Genomic DNA, 13,096 nt, shown 5'->3' on the forward strand with positions numbered 1-13,096 from the left:
GTTATTCAGACTTTATTCCACTGAAAGTTTTAAGGTTTCAACATTGTAATGAAGTAATGAAACTGGTTATTTTTTGACTCAGTTTCCAGTTTCTAGTAATAAAACATAAATACAGACATTTTTATACTATAGATGCTTCACTTGTTTTTTTTTTTTTTAATGATTCATATGCTAATTCAACCACAAATGCTTTAGCAGGTACATTTTGAAAAGCACATGTACCCATAGAAGCCATTGTGAAGGTCCTAAGACACTAAGAGCACATTTGTCTGGTCCCATGGTCCCATTCATTTAGCCATCTTAGTAGTTAATGAGACTAGGTGTAGGATGTTATAGGAGGATATGGCCACATGATGAGATTTGTCTTCGTTTGAGATTCATTACCTTAAACCAACCCTCCTTTCTTATTTACTGTCCTTGCACCTTCAGATTTTGGCCAAAGTTAAGATCTATGTTCTCAAACGTCATAAATCCACCTTGTTACCTTGCTCTTTGTTAGTCTTCCCTTTTTGCTTTATGGTCTGTGGTCACAAAAGCCTATTTTTGCCTCCTTACTTACAGCAGAAGGAAGGACAGTTCAGTGTGTTACAGCTGGTGGGAATGCTACGGGGGATTGCAGCTGGCATGCGCTACCTTTCAGACATGAACTATGTTCATCGTGACCTGGCAGCACGGAACATCTTAGTCAACAGTAACCTTGTGTGCAAGGTGTCAGACTTTGGTTTGTCCCGTTTTCTGGAGGATGATGCTTCAAATCCCACTTATACTGGAGGCCTGGTGAGTTACCACTATGGAGTGCATTACTGCAGTGCTGCCAGGTGTTATTCTGTTCTCCTCCTTGATTTAGTGTACCCTTTTTAGTCCGTCTTGAGACCAGAGAGATTAGTGGGGTAGAGCCTTCTGTCTTGTGGGCTACCTGTTCCAAAGCAGTAAAAACCAAAAATAACTGAATATCTGATCCACTCTGCCATGTGAAACAAAAACTCAGTGCCTTTTTTGTGGAATGATGGTGAATAGGACAAACCTCATAACCTGATATAGGTGTAATCTTTCCCCTTTCGTTAGCTTCTTACAGAAAGTATAAAGGACTGAAGGAGAGATTGATCCTGTACTACCACCCTTTGAGGAAAGAGGTATTTTTTTCCTACAGAAAAGATAACTGGCATAAGTATATTTATGGGCTTAAAACCAACCATCAAATGAACTTATTGCCTATGAAGTTCTGACATTTGTTATACGTACCACAAAAAGGGTGGGTGTATAACAAGTGGGTTGAAACTACCATTTGGTATGCAGGGGATGAGAATAATTCAGCCACTGAAAACTGAAACAAGTTTTCGATGTATGTTTTTTGAAGAACCAGCACCTGAATGATATTTTGTCTGGCAGGTCATACCCACAGTCAGAGAGGTCAAGATGGAAAAAGGAAAGAGTTAATGCTAGCCACTCAGTGTATCTGTCCCTGGTGTTGCACATTGGGATTGTTTAAATGGCCTTAGATTTCCAAATAGTTGTGACTTTAGGAGGGTTTTGCTATCTATCACCTCTCAAATGCTGCAAAGAAGAGGTATAAAAGTTTAAATCTATAACATCAGGGGACTTGTAGGAGCAAGGAGGCATGATTCTGTTTTCTCATACTATTGTCAATAGAACAAGGTGGAAACCTTGAACATAGTTTGAATTTAAACCAACAATGTCTACAAGACAGCATCAACTGGACTGGTACCCCATGCTCAGAGTTGAGTTGTGCTACAAGCATCTGATCCGTTCAGTGATGTAATTTTCCCAAATAGTCCTTATCTCACTAACGTTCTGGTTGCTCTATGACCATTTTCTAGGGCTGCAAAATCCCCATTCGTTGGACTGCCCCTGAAGCTATCCAGTATCGCAAGTTCACCTCCTCCAGTGATGTCTGGAGCTATGGCATTGTCATGTGGGAGGTGATGTCCTATGGTGAGAGGCCTTACTGGGACATGTCCAATCAGGATGTAAGTATCATAAGTAGTGAAAATGTACATCTGCCTCTCTGCCCTATATCACTTAAAGTAGAAGAAAGTCATACACCACCAAGCGATTCAAGCCTGCCTTTTGTTTTCCTAGCTGTGACAGAACTCGGTTCTTCATTCTCTCCAGGTAATTAATGCCATTGATCAGGACTATCGCCTGCCACCACCCCCAGACTGTCCAACTGTTTTGCACCTGCTGATGCTTGACTGCTGGCAGAAGGAGCGGGTCCAGAGACCCAGATTTGAGCAAATAGTCAGTGCCCTAGATAAAATGATCCGCAAGCCATCTGTCCTGAAAGCCACTGGCACTGGGAGCAACAGGTGAGATAAGCATTTAGTGCAAAATAATAGGGCTTGTCTCTTGGTAGGCATAATGAGGAAAAGAAGCAGTAAATCAGGCTATATAGTATTTTTTCCAACTCTCTCATCTGAGACTGGGAATAAATAGAAAGGAAAAAAATGAGAAGGAGGGTTGGAAGAACCTGATTCACTTAATGGGTGATGAGGAGTTGTGACTGCTGAATGTGAGGGGAGATAAATCTCTTGATGTGGTGCACTGGGGATAAACATGAGTGAGGGACATTAGGGGAAGAAGAGAGGAGCACATCCGAGTGCAGCTATCCAAGATATTCTGTGATCACACAGTACTGTGTGATCACAAGCAGTGATGAAGGAGGAGAAGAAGAGGGAAGAAAATGTGTAGCTAAGACTATTTAGAATTGCAGCTTGCATCCCATATTTTCCCAGCTGCACTTTTCAGCTGGAAGTCAGCAAAGGAGAAGTCTCTGGGGGAGTAAATGGCACCAAGATTAGGTGGCTGTTGAGCTGATGATGGAATTACCTCCTGCTGTCATTGAGGGTTTGTCCTCATTGTTATAAGCCTTGTCTCAGTGGAATGTACTCCACAGCTGAGGGAGGAGAGAAGTGCCTAGTCATGCCCAGTTTACTAAAAAAGGCACATAAAGAGAGCTATAGCTTTGAGATTCATATGATGGGGAAAAGAGCTAATGCCATATATAAACAGTAATTTATTTGGCCTTTTACTACTGTACTTTAAGTGAAGGGTGTTGGAGCTGAAACAATGCACTCATTGTCTCACAGGTTACTTTCTGATCCAAGGAGTGCATCTAGGAAAAGGAGAGGTAATCACAAAGGTAAAAAGGTATAAGATCTCATCTCTGCCTCAGAAAATTCCCCACTGCAGCTCTTTGCCCTAATAGGGGCAAATTTTAATAGCCAGTAGGTCTAGACCCAGAAAGTGTGGAAAGATCTGGGGCAACAAGAGAATGTGCCTGAGAGAGTATAAAACAAGAAGGAAGGATCAGTTTCTTGGGTTGGGTTAATTGTTTTCAGGCAGAAGAAGGAACATAGGTAGTCTAGAAACTGGGCAACAAGGTGAGACTCTAGGAATCAGGTAATGAAGAACAAATACCATTGTTCTCCCGTTCTGTGCTCTTCAGAAGTTGCATTCTCTCCTTCTCATAACTCTTAGCTTACTAGTGTGTTCAGCTGATGTTGATAACTTGTGTTTTTAGAACCTATCTCTTTTGCAGACCATCTCAGCCTCTCCTGAGCAACTGTCCTCCAGATTTCCCTTCACTCAGCAATGCCCATGAGTGGTTGGATGCTATCAAGATGGGCCGTTACAAGGAGAATTTTGACCAGGCTGGTCTGATTACATTTGATGTCATATCACGCATGACTCTGGAGTAAGTAGAGGAGCATAGAGAGGAAGAAAGCAGACACTCATTTTTCCATGCAGAAAGTGAAAGCAGTCTGAGAAATATTTAATGAGGGCTATATGGAGAATACATAGACATGGAAAAGGAGAAGGAAGCAAGGGCAAAGCAGCTACTGTTTCTTGCATCATATGATGGCCTCTGTACACTGTCCATACCAGTGTACATTTGTAATCTATTTCTATAAGCACTAATATTCACCTCGTGTACACTACAAAACATACTGCCAGAGACTGTTACATCAGAATGTTCATGATACCTACCATAGGTAATATTCACTTTTAAGGGGTTGTGTAGAACCAGCCATGCCATATACTGGGTTCAAGTGTTATGCAGAAGACTGGAGCCAGCAAAAGGAATATTCTTGTAATCATAGAATCATAGAATGGTTCAGGTTGGAAGGGACCTTTAAAGATCATCTAGTCCAACCTTGCTGCCATGGGCAGGGTGATTTTTCACTAGATCAGGTTGCTCAGAGGCCAATCCAACTTGGCTTTGAACACTTCTAATGATGGAACATCAACAACTTCTCTGGGCAACCTGTTCCAGTGCCCCACCACCCTCATCATAACAGTTTTTTTCCTTATATCCAATCTAAAGCTACCCTCTTTCAAATTAAAACCATTGGCCCTTCTCCTGTCACTAGAGGCCCTGTTAAAAAGTCTCTCTCCATCTTTCTTGGAAGCCCTTTTATAAATTGAAAGGCTACAAAAAGGTCTTGCCAGAGCCTTCTTTTCTTCAGGTTGAACAACCCTAATTCTCTCAGCCTTTCTTCATAAGACAGGTGTTCTAGCCCTCTGATCGTTTTCATGGCCCATTTCCACTACTTCTTTTAGTATCATACCTACCAAGCTCTGCTGATACTGTCTACACCCACAAATATTTGCCAGGCAAAAGCAGAAGCCTTGTCAACTGATTCTCAGACAATGATGATATTTGTACACATTGATTTAGTTCTAAAGGCAAATGGTTCAGAACAAGAAGCTCATTTTAACACTTTCCACGTCCTCTGTTCTCTTGCAGAGATATCCAGCGCATTGGCATCACCCTCGTTGGTCACCAGAAAAAGATTCTAAACAGCATCCAGCTCATGCGAGTCCATTTGAATCAGCTTGAACCAGTTGAAGTGTGATGTTTACATCATCCTTATTCCACTAGTTTCAACCTCTGGAAAGGTTCTGGGGAAATTCAGGGGAATTTTCACTGTAAGAAAAAGAGATGTCAGTATGCTACTTGAAGACTTAATGCACCCAGAGAGTGCACGCAACATGTCCTGTTCCATGAACAAAACCAAAGCCTTGCCATGATTTGAAAGCAGAACTAAATAACTGGTGGCAGTTAAATGTGGCTGATGCATGTACTGGGAACAGGACGGGGGAGGGAAAGTTATAATATGGGAAGGAGATGGATAGTAGCTTTGACAGATCAGAATTACCTGTTGCCTCTTCTCTGCCAACAAAAGGTATCAGACAAATTTACAAAGCCATCCGCAGACTTAATCTGTGGCTGGGAGCCCAGCAAAGCTACAAAGACAGAATAAAGTCAACAGAAAGTTTTTTACAAACGAATCCTATCATGGTATGAGAGATTATTACTCAGGTGCAGAGGAGCACCAGTCTGTCACTTGGTATGACAGCTTGGTGGGGAATTCAAATTCCAGTTAGTGCACAATAAGACATAAGTAAGCAATAAGTAAGCAATAAGACATATTACCTGGTAAAGAGGTTGAGGGTAAAGGGCTCCAAATTGTATGCTATTTTGTGTGCAGTTGAGTCGGCTCCGTGATCTAGGAGGGAAATTTAGCAATCCATTGTGCTGACACAAGGAACAGCAAGTGCCTCATGCTATACAGCTTTGTTTATGGGACTGCAACAGAACAGAACAATAAGGACTCCTAGAATACATCCTGCTGGATGTGCATGCGGAGACAGAAAACATAGATTCTGGTCCTTGCAAACCCATCTTGAGAGGAAAGGCATAGGCTCTGATATTCTGAAATCCTGAGCACCCAGAATGTCTGTTTTGTGCTCTTCTGACCCGCTTACAGACATTGAAGAGTGTGACAGAAAAAAATATTAAGCCCTTTGATGCTGAAAAATACTTGCTCTTTTTCTCATCCCAGCCAGCAACATGAATGGACACAGTTGGTTGAATATTGTTTCTCAAGGAAATGCAGACCTTCAGTAGTCAGCTCCAAATAGACAACTGGAACAAAGGAGTTGAAACTCTTTCACAAGTTCTTGTCAGCATTGATCAGGGAAGGGTACAGAATCGCACAGAATGTGTCCAGGTGGGTTTTGAATGTCTCCAGAGAAGGAGACTCCACAACCTATCTGTGCAGCCTGTTCCAGTGCTCTGTCACCCTCAAGGTAAAGAAGTTTTTCCTTATATTCAGATGGAACCTCCTATGCTTCAGTCTGTGCCCATTGCCCCTCATCCTATCATTGGGCACCACTGAAAGGGGTCTGGTCCTCTCCTCTTGACATCCATCCTTGAGTTATTTATAAACATTTATGAGATCCCTTCTCAGTCTTCTCCAGGCTGAACAGACTCAGCTGTCTCAGTCTCTACTCATAAGAAAGGTGCTCTAGGCCCCTAATCGTCTTTGTAGCCCACTGCTGGACTCTCTTCAGTAATTCTCTGTCCTTAAACTGGGTAGCCCAGAACTGGATGCAGTACTCCAGCTGCAGCCTCACCAGGGCAGAGTAGAGGGGGAGGATAACCTCCCTCGACCTGCTGGTCACACTTTTCTTAATGCACCCCAGGATACCATTGGCCTTCCTGGCCTCAAGGGCACATTGTTGACTCATGGTCAACCTGTTGTCTGCCAGAACTCCCAAGTCCTTCTCTGCAGTGCTGCTTTCCAGCAGGTCTGCCCCTAACCTGTACTGGTGCCTGGGGTTGTTCCTTCCCTAGTGCAGGACCCTATAATTGCCCTTGTTGAACTTCATTAGGTTCTTCTTTGCTCAGTCCTCCAACCTGTCCAGGTCTCACTGAATGACAGCACAGCCTTCTGGTGTGTTGACCCTTCCTCACAGTTTGGTATCACCAGCAAATTTGCTGAGGCTACACTCAGTGTCTTCATCCAGGTCATTGATGAACAGGTTGAACAGGACTGGACCTAACACTGACCCCTGGGGAATCCCACTAACTACAGGCCTTCAACCAGACTTCGCACCATTGATCACAACCCTCTGAGCTCTGCCATCCAGCCAGTTTATGATCCATCTCACCATGCTTTCATCCAGCCCACACTTCCTGAGCTTACCTATGAAGAGGTTGTGAGAGACAGTGTCAAGAGCCTTGCTGAATATACAATGTACACTGCTCCTCCCTTGTCTACCCAGCCAATTGTACCATCATAGAAGACTATCAGGTTGGTCAAACATGATTACCCTTTGGTGAACCCATGCTGGCTAGTCCTGATAACCTTCTTTTCATCCACATGCTTGGAGATGATGTCCAGAAGGAGCTGTTCCATCACCTTTCCTGGGATGGAGGTGAGGCTGACTGGCTTCTGGTTTATAGTTTCCTGGGTCACCCTTCTTGCCCTTTTTGAACACTGAAGTGATGTTGGCTTTCTTCCAGTCCTCAGACACCTCTCCTGTTCTCTAAGACCTTTCAACGATGATGGAGATTGGCTTTGCAATAACATCTGCCAACTCTCTCTGCACTCATGGGTGCGTCCCATTGGGACCCATGGATTTGTGGATGTCCAGTTTGTCTAAACAATCTCTAACCTGATCTTCTTCAACCAAGGGAAAGTCTTCCTTTTGCCAGACTTTCTATCCTGTCTCTGGGGTCTGGGATACCTGAGGGCCAGTTTTAGCAGTGAAGACTGAAGCAAAGAAGGCATTCAGCAACTCTGCCTTCTCTGTATCATGTGTCACCAGGGCACCCTCCTCATTCAGCAGCAGACCCACATTTTCCCTAACCTTCCTTTTGCCTCTGATATACTAGAAGAAGCCCTTCTTGTTGTCTTTGACATCCCTGGCCAGATTTGCTTCCAAGTGAAGCTTGGCCTTCCTCATCACATCCCTGCATACTCTAACAGCCTTCTTGTATTCTTCCAGGGTGATCTGTCCCTTTTTCCACATTACATAAGCATCCTTCTTCCACCTGAGTTTCGGTACCCACAGGTCTCTTCAGTCCTTAAAAAACAAATAACAATATCCTTGTAATCAACTATGTTGTCTGGTAGAGGTGCATGAGAATGACCAGAATGACAGAGCTTATGTCTCCCTTCAGACAGACCAGTGTCTGCTTAAGGAAAGGTCTGCTTTGAGAATGAGCAGAGCTTCAGGACTGTATCTCTGTATCTATCTCTGTGCAGGTGTGTGAAAACATGAAACTGAGCTTGAGAGAAAAAGACATAAACTATACACTTGTCCATCTCACCAACACATAGGAAGGGAAATTGAGATGGCCTTGTTAAGCAAGGCCCTATCACAGTATCACAGTATCACAGTATCACAGTATCACAGTATGTTTGGGATTGGAAGGGACCTCAAAAGATCACCTAGTCCAATCCCCCTGCTGGAGCAGGAACACCTAGGTGAGGTCGCACAGGAACATGTCCAGGTGCGTTTTGAATGTCTCCAGAGAAGGAGACTCCACAACTTCCCTGGGCAGCCTGTTCCAGTGCTCTGTCACCCTCACTGAGAAGAAGTTTCTTCTCAAATTTAAGTGGAACCTCTTGTGTTCCAGCTTGATCCCATTACCCCTTGTCCTATCATTGTTTGCCACCGAGAAGAGCCTGGCTCCATCCCCATGGCACTCACCCTTTATATATTTATAAACATTAATAAGGTCCCCCCTTAGTCTCCTCTTCTCCAAACTAAAGAGACCCAGCTCCCTAGTGAAGATATTGCATGAAAAGACACCTTCGTTTTGTTTAGAGAGGAAATGACCCTAGCTGTTCTGATCTGTGCCCATCTGTTGGCTAACTGTGAGCTAGCCATCAACATACTATATTTATCCTGTTGTCAAAGTTAGAATATCACAATGTCTGCAGATACCACTCCTGTATGGATTTAAGGATTTCCCCAAGCCAACCTAGCAATTGAAGACTGAGTAACCACATTTGATAGTTATTGAAGACTCCCATAATATGATAGGAGGTCCTCCAAAGTACTTGCACTGGAATAGCCAACGAAGTTCAGAATCTTTATTAGAGAGAACAGTTGCATTTGAGAAGAAAACATTATTCAACAGCACGGATACATTTGCACAGTCTGCACTTTTATTCTTCAGATCATTTTTATACTGACTTGGCTTTGGTATAACTTTCCACACACATCAGAATTTCATATTGCATAATTCCATTCACAGTTGAGGTTGCTGATTTTTTTCATAGTTGAATATAGAAAAGCTGAGGCTCTTGGGCACAAGAGAAAACGTTATCAAGTTTCACATTAGTTGTATTACTGCTGTAATGGGTGATGGCAAAGTCATTAACAGCTTTTGTTGGTATCATTATATTATATAGAGAGAGTTAACACCCAGGATTAAAGTTTGGTGGTTTTTTTAATGGTTACCCATGGGTAACAGTTCCACTTTGGAACATGGACTAAAGACTACTTCCTTTTTTAATGAAGACCAAATTTCTGGAGCAAAGTTGTCTGAAAAATTTACCTTCCTTGTAATTCTGAAGTTCGGGTTCATGCTACTGATTAGACAGATTGATAGAGGAAGAAAAGAAGGACAAATGCAGAGACACCTAGCTAGCATGTCAGAAATAAAGGTATCATAGCAGTTTAGTCTATCAAAGTGTAATAGATGAGATTGTAACTGTTGTGTCTTGAGGATTCTTGACATTAGCTCTCTTTTCCATTATTGCCTTCACTAAATAGATGGTTTCTTTTACCGCAGCAATATGAAGAGCAGTTTCCCTTGCAGCACACAATTTCCTCGTTGTCTATCACACTATACCAAATGTGCCAGAAGCACTTCAACAGTTGGAAGCCCACAGCACAGCCACAGATATTTTATTAGTGAAAAACTGAGACATACTTGGGAAAATACAGGATATTCAAAGATTTCCATGGTAAGGAGTAGTGTATATCCATGGAACTAGGGAGATGAAGTGTATGATTTCTTTAGTCTCTTGAAATTCTCAATTCAGACTCTCATCTCATTTAGATGTTAGGAGTCACTTTGTAGAAGATGTTCTGCATCTTGTCCTGTGAGAAGGGCCACAGGATCTGGCCTGGTTTCTCATCCATGCAGTCTTTAATTTGTTTTGACCCAAAGGCAGATACTACAATTATGAAATGTATTGCCACTTGGAATGAACAATACTCACTCTCAGCATTTCTCATTAAAATGTTTTACCACTTTGTTTATTCGACTTATGTTCATATTCATATTTTTACACATCAGTAATAGCTTTTATGTAAATACCTCAAGCACTTGGAAATGATATTTCACCAAATTTTACATCAGCTGTTGTTTATGGCTCTGAAATAATTAATGATATTTTATAGATGGAGAAACTGAGGCATGGAGAAATGAAGAACTTTGTTCAGGGACAGGCAAATGACCATAGCTATGTTCCCCACATAAATCACTATATTTCCTACATTTTTCAGTCTTTTTCTGAAATAGTAGGATGAAATTCTCACACAATACACAGAACTTCTATGAAATCATTCTAAAAAAGTGATATCTTCCTTGAAAAAATCAGAGTTAGATGTAATGTTTACCCTGCAATTTAGGCAAAACAACATAATCAGTTCTTCTGCTTCTGAGGGCTACATGAATATACAAGAGTTTCAGATGCATTCTCCTCTCACTGAGTGTTTTTGGTCAGGGAGTAGGCTCCTCCTGCTGTCATGTCTCTTTGTAGCAACATCTGTGAGAATGAGATGTAAAAAGCATCATCTTCTGAATCCATACTGCTTTTTGCAGCACTGAAACATATATGTAGAGGTTATCACAAAGTGGTCCTGCTCAATTATCAGTCCAGAAAAATCAAATGGGAATGAGAAACGGAGAAAGACATTTGAGAACAGGATATATTTCAATCACAAAATTACGGGGTTTTTTTAGGTCAGTGTATGTACACAGTTTAGGTACACGGGTGTTTTAGTTCACCTTAGGTACACAGTTTACTTCTCAGGGTGAAAGCAGAGGATCTGGAGGTGTCAAGTAACTGAGTCAGGGAACAATAAAATATAACATCTTGGAGCAGGTCATTGTCACTGCCTGTTTGGTATCCTAAGTGAATCTCTAACATGGATGTGGACGGTTATTGCACTCAGCTTTTTTACCTGCTTGCAGGTCAGATGTTATTATTTCATTGACAAGCTGAGCAGCATCCACATTGTCACAGAAGGCAGCCACATGAAGGGCTGTCTCCCTCACTGCACCTAGAGAGACAATAATAAATTAACTATCTCAGTTGCTGGATACCGACCATTGAGCTGTTTCCATGCCACCCTGGCAAGTTTATTCTCTGCTACAGCTACAGCCCTGTACCCATTATCCACACTTGCAGACCCCAGAAGTTTTCTTCTCAAAAGTATTTCAACCAAGGCTAGTACAAGAAGAGGCACTACCCCTCTCATGAATGCCACAGGCTTTACAAGCAACGAGTTTCTGAATAACTTGCAAATCATTATCCTTTGAGGCCTGGAGTAGTGGAGATTCACAGAGACTGGAACAATAAAAATTGCCCATTCATCATCTTTAAATAACTAAAGTGGTTATAAGAAACATGTCACAAAGGAAATATAACTCTGAATTCGGTGGTAATTTAGCATTCCAGGGTTATTGCATATTTACTGTACCTGACTAGACTTTGTACAAGGTGTCAAATTACTTTCAAATCTTAGACTGCCAGGCCTCAACATTTTCTGGTAGGTAACGTCTGAGATCCATGCAGAAATTGCACATATTCCCTGCATTATTTCTGGCTTTCTGTTCCCATTTCAGGTTCATCAGCCAGGCTCAAGTAGGCTGAATCATTGATTCTTGTCATAATACAAAATTCAGTAACCAAGTCCTTTCTTTCTGACAGATGGAAATACACTGGCAGAACACAAATCTGTCTCTTTGAGTCCCAGACCTCTGTTCTAACCAGGAAACACAGGTAGAAAAAGAATACTAATTAAATATTCAAACCTTTCTTATCCAGAATAGGAGCTTCACTTGAATATGATACATAATGATCCCTCTGGAAAGTCTGAAAATAAAGACATCATTGTTAACAGAAATTAATAATCTTAAAGAAAGATAAAGTTTGGTTGCATGCCCATTTTAATTATCTCTGATGCTGAGAGCCACTGGGGTCCTGTCTGTATGTACCCAGACAGCTTATTCTGCCAAAAAGGAAAATTTAGAGAAAAAAAAACGAAAAAGAATCCTCTTCTTCATCAGCTTATTAACTTAAGTAAAACAAGGTGATACCCCAAGGAAATGTACTAACAACATCCCGCATCGTGCTTTTCATAAGGAGAGAATGAAAGCCCTCTACCTGCTTTTAATGAAATGGGCTGTGCCTAAGAAAAAGAGAAGTCAAGCCTGAAGTTACTGACAAAGCATCTGAAAGGGGAATATTGGGGTAACAGAGAATCTTGCCAACATGTATTACACCACAGCTATACAGCATTGAAGAACTAAATTATGAAAAGGGCTGTGTCTCCATGCTGACCTGCAACTGCAAAATGGTACGCAGAAACCAATGAAGAAAGAGCAGAAAGGATACAGAAGGGGAGTAGAATATGCTTAAATATATCATCAACACTTGTTCAGCATTCAGTGGCACTGCATAACACTAGGTAGTGCTGTCAACTACTCATCTTTACCAACAGTCCAATACCTGTTATATTAAAAATATAAGATAAAATGCTTGTAATAGTTCCATAATAGTTCAATGGGTAATACAAACATCTGCAGTTACAACCCAGGACCTCTGTTTTGCTGCCTCTCAATGCACAGTGAAACAAATGTATTATGGATGTGTATTTGGATGCTAGTCTCAATGAAACATTGAAAGAAGACATAGGGCTCATCATTTACACTAAATCGATTGTGAAAAGTGGGCTCAGATCCTCCATAAGTATCCCAGAAAAAGATGGGAGAAATCTTTCTATCAAGCCTTGTATGCTCCTTTCATATGTTTCTCCTTGGTTTCCATGTGCTTCATAGAAAAGACGACTGCTCTGAAGTCTTTACAACTCCTCTCTATCTATAGAGACTGTGATATCTGTGGTGATTAGGAATAGGTAGCAATGTAGATGGCATTAACTAGCTCTCTGCTTCAGGAGCAGCATGGAATAGTTCAACAAAAAATAGCTTTTGTTCTTCAGTGAGTCACAATGAAAATTCTGGGCTGAGATTGCAGCTGCA

General features: G+C 41.7%; 1 protein-coding gene across 2 annotated transcripts in view; it reads left to right on the forward strand.

The window, feature by feature from the left end:
* LOC309442760 (ephrin type-B receptor 5) overlaps positions 1-6,796 on the forward strand; it is a 67,062-nt gene extending 60,266 nt beyond the window's left edge. The window contains exons 13-17 of one of the 2 annotated variants that reach the window (XM_082058934.1): positions 562-777; positions 1,839-1,988; positions 2,134-2,327; positions 3,560-3,715; positions 4,769-6,796. In XM_082058934.1, coding sequence (XP_081915060.1) covers positions 562-777; positions 1,839-1,988; positions 2,134-2,327; positions 3,560-3,715; positions 4,769-4,877 — 825 coding nt within the window. In that variant the 3' untranslated portion in view covers positions 4,878-6,796. Of the gene's footprint in view, positions 1-561; positions 778-1,065; positions 1,134-1,838; positions 1,989-2,133; positions 2,328-3,559; positions 3,716-4,768 lie in introns of those variants that run through there. The other variant, XM_082058935.1, reaches the window with a different exon arrangement.
* Positions 6,797-13,096: the final 6,300 nt, after the last annotated feature.

This window comes from Streptopelia decaocto (assembly GCF_964273445.1).
Source record: "Streptopelia decaocto genome assembly, chromosome: 1".
NCBI classification, from domain to species: Eukaryota; Metazoa; Chordata; class Aves; order Columbiformes; family Columbidae; genus Streptopelia; species Streptopelia decaocto.